General features: G+C 44.6%; 1 protein-coding gene across 17 annotated transcripts in view; it reads right to left on the bottom strand.

The window, feature by feature from the left end:
* LOC137539170 (uncharacterized) overlaps positions 1-15106 on the bottom strand; it is an 892710-nt gene that overhangs the window by 403491 nt on the left and 474113 nt on the right. For 6 of the 17 annotated variants that reach the window (XR_011024952.1, XR_011024951.1, XR_011024953.1 and 3 more), the window contains one exon: positions 6432-6473. The exons of the other annotated variants lie outside the window; for them this stretch is intronic. Coding sequence is in view for 1 of the 6 variants with exons in the window: in XM_068261676.1 (XP_068117777.1) it covers positions 6434-6473 (40 nt within the window). In the remaining 5 variants the exon portion in view is untranslated. The remainder of the gene's footprint in view (positions 1-6431; positions 6474-15106) is intronic. 17 annotated transcript variants of the gene reach the window in all.

Here is a 15106-nt window from a genome sequence, read left to right as displayed (position 1 = left end):
TTCTCATCCGATCGCTTGGCGTGAGCAGTGCTTACTGTAGCCTCTGGCCCTCCCCGGCCCCCCGCTGCCATGCGGCTAAAGACAACGTGAAATGCAGGAATTTCACAGATGATGAAAGTCGCCCTTTTCTTAGAAGCTTTGTCCCCCCCCCCTTAAAAAAAATGGGATTAGCGAGGATAAGAAATAGTGGTCATTGGTAAGTCTTTTTGTTTTTCAAGCTTAGCGTACCAATGGCATTGTACCCAAAAACAGAAAAGCTTAATTGAAGCACTCTTATATTGGGATTAGTTTGCACCATCATTTGTTGTTTTCTATTTAAAATGGATCTGTCAGCCATACTATCTCAGACACAAAACACATATATGCATGTGTGTATATATATATATACACACACACACAGGGTTGGACTGGGACACTAAGGGCTCATCAAGGATGTTTCAACCTGAGGCCCGCTCCCCTCTCCTCCTCCTCTCGCAGTTATTCCTGCGAGATTGTGATTGGTCAATGCAGGAAACGGAGTCCAGCCCAGCGGCACTTAGCAGTATCGCTCTGATGCCGGTAAGCTATTCCCCGCTGCTGCTGCTGGCTGGCTCCAATTTTGGAGGGGTGGGGCCCTAGGTGAGGGAGGGGGGGGCTCCCCCCCTCCCCGGTGCTCTGTGTACAATTTCCCCCCTTCCTGTGCTATGCCCCCCTCCTTCTCAGCTCTGGGGCCCCCAGGAGGCGTGGGCGGAAAAATCGGTGGTTCGGTGGGTCAGTCCGAGCCTGTATATATATAATTATATATATATATACTTGCTCTACTTATATAACATACAGGGGTTGGACAAAAGAATGGACACACCTAAAATTTTGGCATCATAATCTTTGAACATGTTTTAAGCAATCAAAACTTGAAATATGTAAAAAAAATGTGTTTATTATTTTTGGTATTTGAGATGTTTAATTAAAATAATTGTTTTCTTTACAGATATTTAAACCAAAGTTGGCTATAATTTATAAAAATGGCAGATCTCTCAGACTTTCAAAAAAGCCAAATTGTTGGTGCTCGTATGGCAGGCGCTACTGTAACAGAAACTGCCCGAATGCTTGGCAATTCAAGAGGTACTGTCTCAAAAGTAATGACTGCCTTTGAAAGAGAAGGAAAAATGTCCTCAGCAAAGCACAGTTGTGGCCGAAAATCGAAGTTGTCTGAGAGAGACCGTCGGACTCTAAATCGAATTGTTAGAAAAGCTTGCAAGACCACGGCTCCTAAAATCACTGCAGAGCTAAATGAACACCTACAGAACCCAGTTTCCACAAAAACTGTTAGTCGGGAGACAAATCTGGATTACACGGAAGAACTGCAATTAGAAAACCTCTGCTCTCAAAGACAAATGTTTCAAAGCGTTTAGAGTGGTGAAACCACCAGAATTTGGAAAAATGTGATTTTCTCTGACGAATCATCGTTTACCTTATTTCCGACCTCCGGCCGAGTGTACGTTTGGAGACAGCCGAAAGAAGCATTTCATCCAGACTATCTTCTCCCAACCGTAAAACAAAGTGGGGGTTCTGTAATGATCTGGGGTGCTTTTTCTTGGAAATCCACCGGGCCAATGATTTCCCTTCATGGAAGAATTAACAGCCGAGACTATTTAGGAATTTTGGGCGACCAAGTTTATCCTATGGTTCAAGAACTGTTTCAGGAGGGGAATGCCATCTTTCAAGATGATAATGTCCCAATCCATACAGCTAGAATTGTTAAAGAATGGCACGAGGAACATTCTAATGAATTTGAGCATCTCATCTGGCCACCACAATCCCCAGACCTCAACATTATTGAGCATTTATGGTCGTTATTAAAGATTCAAGTAAAAAGTCGATTTCCGCCACCATCGTCTCTAAAAGAACTGAAGGGTGTTTTAACTGAAGAATGGGCTAAACTTCCTTTGGAAACAATTCACAATTTGTATGAATCAATACCTCGGAGAATTGAGGCTGTAATTGCCACAAAAGGTGGACCTACACCATATTAAAATATATTTTGTTGATTTTCAAGGTGTTTCCATTATTTTGTCCAACCCCTGTATGTATTGCACTGTCCACGTTTTGATTTTAGTGATTTTTCTACAGTAAAAAAGAGAGAAAATCCTTCTTAGCATTTCACATTTTAACTGTGGCTATTTTGGAGCCAATCCGGATGTAATTTCCTCCATTACTCACCTCTGCCTGATTGTGTATGCATTGCCCGCCCTCCACTATAGAAAGTTCATTGTCTCAGCATGAGAAATATTGGCCAATCAGAGAGGAACAGAGGTGCAGGAGGGGAAAACAGGAGGGAAAGAGGCTTCAGCCAATCAGGCTGCATTAGTTAAGTGAGGTGAAGTAGAGAAGCAAAAAAGGACAACCCAGCATGCACTGCAACTTCCTTTTTGGGTACCAAATTCCGTGCGTATCAAAAAGAGTCAGGCAAACTGGGGAATGATCATTAGGAAAAGTAATAGTGATTTTTAACTTTTGGATTGCCTGGTTAGTATCCTTATTACTTGTTTACCATATAAAAATAAAGAATTGATTTTTGATTTCACGCCCAACAGTTACACTTTAAAGATAATCTGTAATAAAAGAAAGAGCCCCTGGGGGTACTTACCTTGGGAGGGGGAAGCCTCTGGATCCTGTGCAGCATGGATCCAGCACTGGGACCCCTGGACAGCAGCAGAAGACAATATTTACCCTTGGGATCCAGCGCAGGCGCAGTAACATCTTCCCCCTCGGGTAGTCAAGCCCAGTCGGGTCTGCTCAACTGAACAAACGTCTAGCGCAGAGTGGACCTGATAGGGCCCTGTTGAAGTAAACAGAGCTGCCAGTAGGATAAAAGTAGCTTAAATTTTTTTTTAAAAAGAGGCGGCAGTGGTGTACTTACCTCCTCCAAGTAGACACAAAACAGTATTGATTTTCAATACTGATTTTGATACTACCTGGCTGGGGGCTTGGCAGAGCTTCAGAAAAGGCCAGCAGGGGGAGGAGCACAAGAGGGCAGCCGCGGCCATTAAGAAGGGATGCAGAAACTACTGAAATGTACTCCTCCACTTTGGGTGCCTGCCGCGGGCAGGGCCGGAGCTTCCATAGGAAAAAATGGGCAATTGCCCCAGGGCCCCAGAGTCTGTAGGGGCCCCCAAGTTGTCCCTCCCTCATCTTAACTGTTGCTCCCCAGGGACTCTGCAGAGTCTGTTAAGTTGGGAGGTGATTGGGGGAGGGTCAGCAGCCAGCTCAGGGGCCCAGGAGGGAAATTTAGCTGCAACAAAGGGCCTCTAATGGCGCTTTTTGGTCAGGGGGTGTCTGTTGGGGGGCCCCCAGGCTAATTTTGCCCTAGGGCCCAATTGTTACAACCGGCCCTGGCCGCGGGTCTTGCTGGGGCCTGCCACGAACTCCCATCTCGAGTCGCTGCACAGAACACACATCAGTCCTCCAATGGCTCTGGGCCCCATAGCAGTTGCTATGCCTATCCCTAAGCCACTGTAGATAAACAATATGGTATTGACAGTAACTTAAAATATGGCGAGATTCGGTGGAATTCGGGTATTGGAATTTAAAAAGTGCTCTTTACACCCTTAACTTTATTTTCACTTCAGATTTCATTTAAATTATGATATAATGATTTGTATGTGTAGTTCTGCTTAGAAATAGAACATTATTAGAACAGATATGAGTCTCATATTGTTTCCAGTACAGGAAGAGTTAAGAAACTTCAGTTGTTATCTATGCAAAAGAGCTTCTGTAGCTCTGCAACTTTATAAAGTCCTGGACAGCGCTGTCTTTTGAAGCTCTTATCTCAATTGTCTCTCATTGTTTCTTCTTTGTTTAGGGTTTTTCTGCAGAGAAAAGTTCATGGGGTCATAGCCTGCTCTGTGAAATCATTTAAAATGCTGAGTGTATTGTGGAAACTGAAATTATTAGAGAATGATGCGAATGATTAGAGAAAAAGCTATATACCTGAAAATATAGGACACTATTTTATTTGCTATTAATGTTCTATTTATTATCCATACTACACAACCAATTCATTATATCATGACTTTTTTTTTCATTTCAGTATCACTTTAAATCTGTATAGAACAAACTACCTACTTACTGCATTGGTGAAATGTGGTCACTGTGCCAAGGAGGCAGCTGCAGACCTGTCTATGCTAAACTCCTCCTCTTCTCCTGTCCACCCTATCACTGAGCAGAGTCTAAAGGGGCGTGTCAAGGGCTTATTTCCTGCAAGCCTGAGTTAAAAAAGAGACAAAGTAGTCCTAGTTTGCTTTGTATGGGATTTCCAGTAGGGCAGAAGGAAACATAACTGTTATTTACCATATATCACTAAGAATCTCAATGGTATTTAATGGACATTTTTTTGTTGTTGTTTTTTTGACTTGTTCAGCTTGAAAGCTAGGGGCTCTTCATTTCCGAGAGGGGTGTCTTTAGCAGTGACAGGGTTAATTTAGCCGCTTGCACACTCGGCTGGCTGCGGGCAGCTGCGGGGAGATCGGTGGCACATTTTCAGGCAGTGTTGCAGTCTTGTTGACACGAGGATCGTGGTATAACCCCTGCAGCTTATTGATATGAAGCATTGATTTTGCTGTCTGGATGTGGCTCCGAAGTCATTCATTCTCTATGGTGAGGACTTGCTCAGCTAAGGAGAGCGAGAGAGAGAAAGAAAAAAAAATCTACTCTTTTCATTTTTTTCCCTCGTTCCGTAGTTTGTTGCCTGGAGGCGAACGAGAAGATTACATTCTACACGGCCAGAGATGATTTGTTCAAGCCATGTTTAGCTGCCGCTTATAACCTAAGAAAACGTTTTTGGTGAGACCCTCGAACGCGAGGACACTCATCACCTTGTACATTGTAATACCGCCGGGAACGGCCCGTACTTACACCGCGTCTATTCTTCACTAACCAGACTCTGCAGGGGCATGGAAAGGTCACACATAGGCAGATTTTGCTTTGTACCAGAGATCCGGAGGTGTGAGTCGCTCTGTGGCATCAGCAAAAATGCAATTTTGCAGACAGTATTTGAAAATGTCATCTCAACATGGGCAAGATGCTCTGCCACAATGCATCACTTCTGGACAGTGGGCTAAATATACACAGCATTCCCCTCTGTCCTGCCTGGTAGTCTTTTGTTGGCCAGTAGAGTCTCAGTAGAGTTATCTGTTGAACCTCCCCCTCCCCCGCCCACCTTCACACTGGGTCCTCCTATATTGCCCCACCATCAATCTCCTATTGCATCATGTGGGCCCAGTAGCGTCAACTGTTAACTTAAGAGGAACTTTAGCGGAAAGGGGAAAAAAATAATTCAATACATTACAAAGTGAGAAGTTAAAAAATAGAGCAGAGATCAAGAAATGATTGATAGTCGCCATGTAATTTGTTCATATTGTTTGATCCACAATTAGCCTGCAGGTCATCATCGTTACTCATAGCTCCCAACTGTCCCTCTTTTGGAGGGACAGTCCCTCTTTGGGAGCCCTGTGCCTCTGTCCCTCTTTCCTCCTTATTTGTCCCTCTTTCAGGACTTTGTCCCTCTTTCTAGGTAAATATATATATTTCTCTACTAAAAAATGTGTTTGACTCTAAACTTTATTCCCATCCTTTAAATTGATATATTACTAATTTTAAAATGTTAATATGAAGGAAAATGAGCCAGGATAGAAAGGAACAGTGTGGTTTGACTTATAAAACAACATATATTTTTCTTATGAAATCTTTATGGTATGCGTGACTAGGGGTGTGACAGGGCGTGATCAGGGGTGTGGCAGGGGTGTGGCTGAAGTGTCCCTCTTTCTCATTTCAAAAAGTTGGGAGGTATGTCGTTACTACTGGCAGACATGGGAAAAACTAGGCAGCAACAACTGCTAATATCTATAACCACAGCCCCTAACAATGCGATAGGCTTAGGGCCTGCTTCCACTACACACAAATTCTAGATGCAGAAAACTGACCCCAATGAATGCTTATGGGAAATTTGTATCAGAAAAATCACATTTAGTGGAAACAGACCCATAGAAATTCATTGGAGTCAGTCTGTCTGCATCCAGAATCCGCATGTAGTGGAAACAGGCCCTAAAATGTTTTTTTTTTCTCTAATAGAAATACATATGCACAGAGAGAGATGCTGATAGCTTGGCAGTTGGAAAAGCTGTTATTTCCCATAATGCAACGAGGTTCACAGACAGGAAACTGTCAGGACCTAGGTCATGACATCACACTGTGGGGGGGTTACCACAATACCAGCGATATAGACCCTCCTGATGATCTATTCTAGAAAAGGTAAAGATTTCTCAAGGGAAAAAGGGTATCAGCTTCTGATTGGAATGAAGTTAAATCCTTGGTTACAGTTCCTCTTTATTCAGCTCCCTCCTTTGTTCCTCTGTGTAGAGACCTATGTTGCCCCCAATAGCTCCCTCTCTTACCTTCAGTAGAGTCTGCTCTTGCCCTCGTAATGTATTTTTTCCCTGAAAAAAAATGTATTGGTTTATCTCTATGCTGCATGTAAATGTATACAATTAGCATCAACTTGAAACTGCCAGCATCTCATTGACCATACCTAATGCTCAATATGCATAATAGCAGATACGTTTTAAATGAATCCGGTTACTGGATCGCACTGGCTCCCCACAGCTTTCCGACCTTAGTAAATCAGAGCCGCTCTGGGATGTTGGCGGGGTCTTGAGTTACTCTGCAATGGGCTCCTAACACAATCTAAAGAAATCTTGGCCTATATTCAATTATTTTTTCTCCAAGGAGATATTCTTTCATTTTGCTTACAAAATAACTCGACACCTAATAACCAAAAACATACTAAAAAGTAAGAAAAGAATATCAAATAATCCTGAAAATAACTGTTTGATGGTGGTTTAACATGTGTTATACTGTACATACTGTGAGCAGCAGAGATCAGCACACACTGCAGCAAGTTTACTATTAGTATAGGTACAGATTAACAGCTCATACTGTACATACCGGAGGTAGCAGAGATCAGCACGTTGCAGTTAGTTTAATATCAATATAGGCACACAGGGCCGGTTTCAGACTTTTTGCTGCCTGAGGCAAACTTTTGAGGATGCGCCCCCTCCCCAGGGATGAGCAGAAACTACGCCAGTGCGAATTTACGCATCGTTGTTCGCATCTACGCATCGTAGTTCATAGGCGAAGTTTCAAAACTATGCTTACGAATTTACGCGTAGCGAAGTACCGCTACGCGTAGATTACGCCCAATATGCATAGTTAACATGTGTATTGCGTAGTGAACTACGAATGCGTTACTCGCGTCTAATTTTCCGCATGCGATTGTATGCATACAAATTTACGCATTGGAAAGGGGAATGTACGCATAGAAGGGTTCCCAGTAAATGCATTTCTAAACAAATTAATGCGTACATTTTTCTGCATACGGGCATAAGTATCCGCATACACTACGCTTCACACTACGCGTAATTGCGTATTTTATCGCGTATTCTACGAAATGCATACGAAGCGAATATTTGTTTTTGAAGCCGTAGTTTGGCGAAGCGTAATTGCGTAAAACTACGCGTAGTTCCAGCGTAGCGAAGTTGGCTGACTACGACCATCCCTGTCCCTCCCCCCCCCAATTGGAATGATCGCACAGCACCACAGCACGTTATAGCTGCAGTGAGCCCCCCAAAAACACCCTCAGTATAGGTAGGTAGCCAGGTATAGGTGCCCCCAGTGTTGGTAGCTAGGTACAGTTGCCCTCAGTATAGGTTAGCCAGGTACAGTTGTCTCGGGTATAGGTTGGCCAGGCACTCTCTTCACTTCCCGTTTCTGCCTGGTGCTGTCCCCAGACCTTTGCCACCTGAGGAAGACGCCTCACTTGGCATCATGGGCGGACCGGGACTGCAGGCACAGACTAAGAGCTTTTTACTGTACATACTGGGAGTAGCAGAGATCAGCACACACTGCAGCTAGTTTACTATCAACACAGGAACAGCTTATACTGTACAGACTGGAGGCAGCAGAGATCAGCACACACTGCAGCTAACTTACTATCAGTATAGGCACGGAGCAACAGCTTATACAGTACATACTGTAGACAGCAGAGATCAGCACACACTGCAGCTATTATCATTATTTTATTTGTATAGCGCCAACATCTTTCGTAACGCTGTACATAGTACAAACAAATAATGGGAAACAAATATACATAAGAAATACAAGACACTGTACAGTCATGACATTGAATAGAATAAATACAAATACATACATAGTTGATACATGTGCATATGTTAAAATTATTGAGAAACACTAGGAGGAGGTCCCTGCCCTTGGGTGCTTACAATCTAGAGGTGCGAATTTACAATCTAGTTTACGAGCTAGGATACATACACACATGCATCGTTGGTAGCCATTGCCATCATTCTATCTTGTTGCTATATAAATTATTTCTTGAGTACTCACCAGGGCGTCTCCTATCCCCCATTTCATATAGTGAGGATAAAATACTATATCAGGGCCTCATTTTAAGTCATTTTAACCACTCAAGAGTACCAATACTCGAAGTGTTGTCGCCGTGTGAGGTTTTAGTTGTCCTGACTTCAGAACAATGTTCTCCTCCTCCATTAGCGCGGACTGCGTTTATAAAGGAGGCGTACGGCGGTATAAATGGCCTACGTGCTTCAAATCCTCAGCGGCAAACCGCTCAGCTGCCACTAGCGGGATATAAAATGATTTTAAGACGGATGGGCGTCCGTGTTTATTTTTCAGTAACGTAAAATAAAGCTTCATCATACGGCGGGCTTAAGTAATGCCAGGCTGCCCAGCCGCCTTCACTGGGAGCGATACATCCCCGCGAGTCAGACGCAGCGCCCAACACCGGCCCCTTCCTGGAAATGGCTCTACAAATCTGCTTAATGCAACGTTCCGGCCATTTCATACTGCCAGAACTCAAGGATTGTTTGTAATAAAATTCCAGGGGAGCCGGGCCCACCGCTACTTCCCCTCCACGTAGATGAGTAGAAACATGGTGTGCTGGGCTGTCTGACGCAATATCTGATTCATTATACAGGTGTTGTAGTACAGGCGCTGGAATGGACGCCCCTATAGGGCAAATATGGCTGTGACAGGTGCAGTGTTCATTGCAAAGCCTTGTGGGTATTTTGACACTTCATCCTGCTGCTGGTTCTTAGCGTCCCATAGGGGGCCCACATCAGGGCTGTTTTAAGGCATAGGCAAGCCAGGCAGATGCCTGGGGTGAAACCAAAAGCAGGGGGCACCACAGAGCTATTCTTAGAGCAGAGATTTATGAGACTCTTATATACAACTGGGGGTTCCATTAAGAAAGTGATTAATGGAAATCTTAATGCCTAAATGGGCACTAGCATAACAAAAGAGGTCTGTACCGCACAGAGCCGGGACAAGGTCCTCCAGCACCCAAGGCTGTGACACCAAAGTGCGCCCCTCCATCCCTCCCACCCCAGCCATCACACACTGATTGCTATTAGACTAAGAGGTACCCCAGGGCCCCCAACACCTAATCTCTAGTTATCTGGCTTGTAGTGACTGCCATGTATCCCCTTTTCTTATTCTCTCTGCTTCAAACACAATAGGGGAATGATAGCTGAGTGAGATGTGCACCCCTCCTACACTGCGCCCTGAGGCTGGAGCCTCTCTCGCCTCTGCCTCAGCCCGCCCACTCCTACACTGCGCCCTGAGGCTGGAGCCTCTCTCGCCTCTGCCTCAGCCTGGCCCTGGGTCAGCATAACAATGATATTGCAGGTACTATACATATTAATTGATGCAACCCTTCTGCATTGCTAGATATCTGGACTTGTAAAGACCCAGGCCGTACATAAACAATATGATGGTTTTTTTTGCTTTTGCATATAAATCCCTCACAACAGTCATACACCGGATTTGTTATTTGGGTATTTCTTTTTAATATACTTCAGTGGTGGGCCGAAATTTCGCATTGAAGTTCGCATTTACGCATCGTAATGCGAAATTTCAGGGGAAATCTTAATTAATTTTGTATGTAATAGTAGTAGTAGTAATCATTTCGTGTAATTTTTCGCGCCATTTTCACGTAATTTTCGCGAAATTTTGTGCCGACTTTAGCAGTTAAAGGCAAAGAATTTTTTTTCAAAAAGACGTTGTTTCTGAGAAAATCGATTTTAAATATGCAAAGAAAAATGGTTTTTAAACTCATTTTTTTTTGTTTACAAACCATTTTTTCTTTGCATTTTTATAATCTAAGGTCTTTTTGGAAAATTCTTTTTGTTGACCTGTACCCACTATTCTCCTTAACATATGTAGCCGTGTTGGTGTCACTACCATATATGGGGGTTCTGCTGTTCATTGTCAAGGTCGGCACGAAATTATGCGAAAAATATGTAAAATTGGTGGCCATTGCCATCATTCTATCTTGTTGCTATATGCCCCATGCTATTAGTTTTGCAGGTGGGCACTATTAAGTCTAGTTACGCCCCTACCCCATTTCCCATGATAAAGCTTTATCTTTTCTCATGTACATCATCAGGTGGGGTCTGTATGGCTGATATGGTAGTGAAACTCCTCCTTCCAAAGTGTGATGTCATGATCATGGTCCTGACAGTTTCCTGTATATGAACCTTGTTGCATTGTGGGTAATAACCGCTGTTTCCAACTGCCAAGCAACCAGTGTCTCCCTCTGTACATAAAGTGGGTTGCAAAAGTATTCGGCCCCCTTGAAGTTTTCCACATTTTGTCACATTACTGCCACAAACATGCATCAATGTTATTGGAATTCCACGTGAAAGACCAACACAAAGTGGTGTAAACGTGAGAAGTGGATCGAAAATCATACATCATTCCAAACATTTTTTACAAATAAATAACTGCAAAGTGGGGTGTGCATAATTATTCAGCCCCCTGAGTCAATACTTTGTAGAGCCACCTTTTGCTGCAATTACAGCTGCCAGTCTTTTAGGGTATGTCTCTACCAGCTTTGCACATCTAGAGACTGAAATCCTTGCCCATTCTTCTTTGCAAAACAGCTCCAGCTCAGTCAGATTAGATGGACAGCGTTTGTGAACAGCAGTTTTCAGATCTTGCCACAGATTCTCGATTGGATTTAGATCTGGACTTTGACTGGGCCATTCTAACACATAGATATGTTTTGTTTTAAACCATTCCATTGTTGCCCTGGCTTTATGTTTAGGGTCAGTGTCCTGCTGGAAGGTGAACATCCGCCCCAGTCTCAAGTCTTTTGCAGTCTCCAAGAGGTTTTCTTCCAAGTTTGCCCTGTATTTGGCTCCATCCATCTTCCCATCAACTCTGACCCAGCTTCCCTTTCCCTGCTGAAGAGATGCACCCCCCCCCCCCCCCCCCCCGAGCATGATGCTGCTACCACCATATTTGACAGTGGGGATGGTGTGTTCAGAGTGATGTGCAGTGTTAGTTTTCCGCCACACATAGCGTTTTGCATTTTGGCCAAAAAGTTCCATTTTGGTCTCATCTGACCAGAGCACCTCCTTCCACATGGTTGCTGTCCCCCCCACATGGCTTGCGGCAAACTGCAAACGGGCTTTCTTATGCTTTCTGTTAACAATGCCTTTCTTCTTGCCACTCTTCCATAAAGGCCAACTTTGTACAGTGCACGACTAAGGGCTCGTTTCCACTAGGACGAATTTGCATGCGTGGCCTGCATGCGAATTCGCTTAGTCAATGAAAGTGGATGGGACTGTTTCCACTTGTCTTTTTAAACGCACGTTTTTATGTGCAGAATTTTTCTGCACGGTAGGGCCTGCAGAATTCACCTGCGTGAGGAATGCAGGCGAATCGCAGCCCATGTATTTGATAGGGAAAACGCGCGTGCGTTTTTTGCCGCGATTTCGCGTGCGAATTCGCACGCAAAGTAATACAAATTGGACCAGGCAGTGACATGGTTAAATTCGCATAGACCCTGCCTATGCGAATTCGCACGCGAAATCGCGGCAAAAAACGCACGCGGAATCGCATCCGCATGCGTTTCTGTCAGCGGTGGAATCCCAGGGATTCGCACCGCACTAGTGGAAACGGGCCCTAATAGTTGTCCTATGGACAGATTCCCCCTACCTGAGCTGTAGATCTCTGCAGCTCGTCCAGAGTCACCATGAGCCTCTTGACTGCATTTCTGATCAGCGCGCTCCTTGTTCGGCCTGTGAGTTTAGGTGGAAGGCCTTGTCTTGGTAGGTGTACAGTTGTGCCATACTCCTTCCATTTCTGAATGATGGCTTGAACAGTGCTCCGTGGGATGTTCAAGGCTTTGGAAATCTTTTTGTAGCCTAAGTGTGCTTTAAATTTCTCAATAACTTGATCCCTGATCTGTCTGGTATGTTCTTTGGACTTCATGGTGTTGTTGCTCCCAATATTTTCTTAGACAACCTCTGAGGCCCTCACAGAGCAGCTGTATTTGTACTGACATTAGATTACACACAGGTGCACTCTATTTAGTCATTAGCACTCATCAGGCAATGTCTATAGGCAACTGACTGCACTGAGACCAAAGGGGGCCGAATAATTATGCACACACCACTTTGCAGTTATTTATTTGTAAAAAATGTGTGGAATGATGTATGATTTTCATTCCACTTCTCATGTGTACACCACTTTGTGTTGGTCTTTCACGTGGAATTCCAATAAAATTGATTTATGTTTGTGGCAGTAACATGACAAAATGTAGAAAAATTCAAGGGGGCCAAATACTTTTGCAACCCACTGTAAGTATATCTATAAAAAAAAAAAACAACAACAACCTGTTAGTGGGTGTGGTTATAAATAATGGCAGTTGGTGCTGTCTAGTTTTTACCATGTCTGCCAGTAGTAAAGATGATTACGTGCAAGGTGATTGTGGATCAAACAATATGAACATATTGCAATGCTGCAATTCATTCATTAAAAAACAAAAATCTACTTACTTGCACAGGGTACAGGACGGCTGCCATGGGCTGGAGGAAGGCCCGGGTAAGCAGATTTTTGCTTTTTAATCACCTTGCATCTGTCCTTTAAATCACAAAAGAAAACACAAACTATGCAAAATATTAAATCCTAGTCTGTCCCTCTTCAAAATGTTTTCCCTGACTTCTGTCTAAAGTAACTTGTACTAGCTAAAACAAACAAGCAAAAAAATCAACAATGGCCTGGCTATAACTTCTTTTGTTTCAGTTACAGTCCTAAAGAGAACCCAAGGCGGAATCTTTAAATCTTGAAAGGACACAGTCATGTTCTGTGCACAATGACATGCCTCTGTTGCCACTGCTAGTCCCCCCCCCCCCCTTCCCTCCTCCCCCCCCCCCCCCCCCCCAGGATCTGCTGTCTTCCCCCTGAAAATAGCACCAGGCTAGCGACTGCTTGTCGCTAGCCTTCCGTATACCTGCAGCATGTCAATCATCATCCTCCGCATTGCCTCCCCCTCCTCCTCCATTACAGGCTCCCCCCGCCGCTCCCCGCCTCCGCTAGCTTCCTCCAATCGGAAGCCAAGACGCAACCCAGAAAGTACTCATGGGCAGTCTCAGAATATTAGGTTTACAATGCTGAGGGGCATTCACCTTTTCTCCTGAGTTACCTCCTAGGACAGATCTCATGTGTAGGTGCCTTCAATATAGGCACCTAAGCATAGGTCCCCCCAGTATAGGAAGTCAGGTGTAGGTCTCCCCCCGTAGGTAGCCAGGTGTAGGTGCCTCCAGTATAAGTAGCTTTGTGTTGGTGCCCTCCCTCAGTATAGGTAACCAACTATAGGTGCCCCCAGTATAGAAAGTCAGGTGTAAGTGCCCACAGTATAGGTAGCCAGCTCTAGGTGCCCCCTTGGAAGCCGGTGCCCTGAACGACCGCTTCAGTCGCTCAGGACAAAGGCCGGCTATGCTGGGGGGAGGGTTGGAGGTTTAGGGTGGAGGGTCCCAGTGTAAAATTTGCTCTGTGGCCCATGGCTCTGTAGCTATGTGATTGGAGGTATATTGTATGGCTTTAATAAATGTAGCAAAATAATTTAAAACCATGGCATCAGCATGTAACATAGTAGCATGAAGTATTAAATATACAAAATATTCTCATTGATATTTGTCCCCGCCCTGAATCTGAGCCATGCTCGCCAAACAACTTCGGGTGTGATGGGTACCTAGCAATGCCCCTGGTCAGCAGGTACAATACTAACAAGTGGCGTAGCTAAGAAGCTATGGGCCCCGGTGCACGTTTTAGAATCCCCCCCCCCCCCCCAAGCTCTCTATACGTAACAACTGATACGGCGCACCAAAACCTGCCAAGGACATCCACATTGTCAGAGGTGCAAGAAGGGGAGGGGGAACAGTTTAATGGTGACTAGTACTATTCAATGCGTCTATAGAAGTGATTATTACTAGCACAGGACCAATAAAGAACTAATACTGCTGTTAAGGGGGGGGACCTCGAGTCCAGGGGCCCTGTGTGGTCGCAAACCTCTGCATCCCCTATTGCTACACCACAGATACCAACCCAGCCTTGGTAGGTTTTAATAGGTGGTCCCATTCTCTGTCCATGGTTAACAAGCAGTAGGGACACTTCAGGGATGGGGGGGTGGGTGGGCATGAGAATGCTGCGGTACAGCATGGGGAGGAGGGGGGGGGGGTGTGGAGGGGGGGGGGGGTTAGAGAGCTTTAATATTCTACTCCAGGCAGTTTGTATTTCCACTTTGGCTCAGTATATTTTTTTGCATGAGGCCCCAACCACATTTGCCCTTAAAGGGACTCCCAACACCTCTCATGGGTATGCCTTTAAGACAGATGACTTCCGACAAAGTCATGCTATTACCCCTCTGGAGGAGCCTATTGCAATGGCCATGCGTGTCACTTCCTCTTCCTGCTTCATTCAGTGATGCACTTCTCTAACAGAGAAGACAGGGGTGACCTGGAAGTTATAACATAGCCAAGATGGCAGCCGTGATTTTTAAATTGAAACTGAACAAAAACGATTTGATTTGGTTCAGGCATCAAATGAAAGAGGAGAGCACAAGCTACAGAAAGGTATGCATCTTTAAGTACTTTGCAGTACTGGTCAGAGTCTTAAAGGCATGCCCATGAGAGGTGCTCGGAGTCCCTTTAACCCCCAATCCCGTCCTCTAGGCCATTTGTTTGTAGCCCCC

Source organism: Hyperolius riggenbachi, chromosome 11 (assembly GCF_040937935.1).
Source record: "Hyperolius riggenbachi isolate aHypRig1 chromosome 11, aHypRig1.pri, whole genome shotgun sequence".
NCBI classification, from domain to species: Eukaryota; Metazoa; Chordata; class Amphibia; order Anura; family Hyperoliidae; genus Hyperolius; species Hyperolius riggenbachi.
Note: the sequence above shows the minus strand (reverse complement) of the source record. Positions and strands in the feature narration are given on the sequence as shown.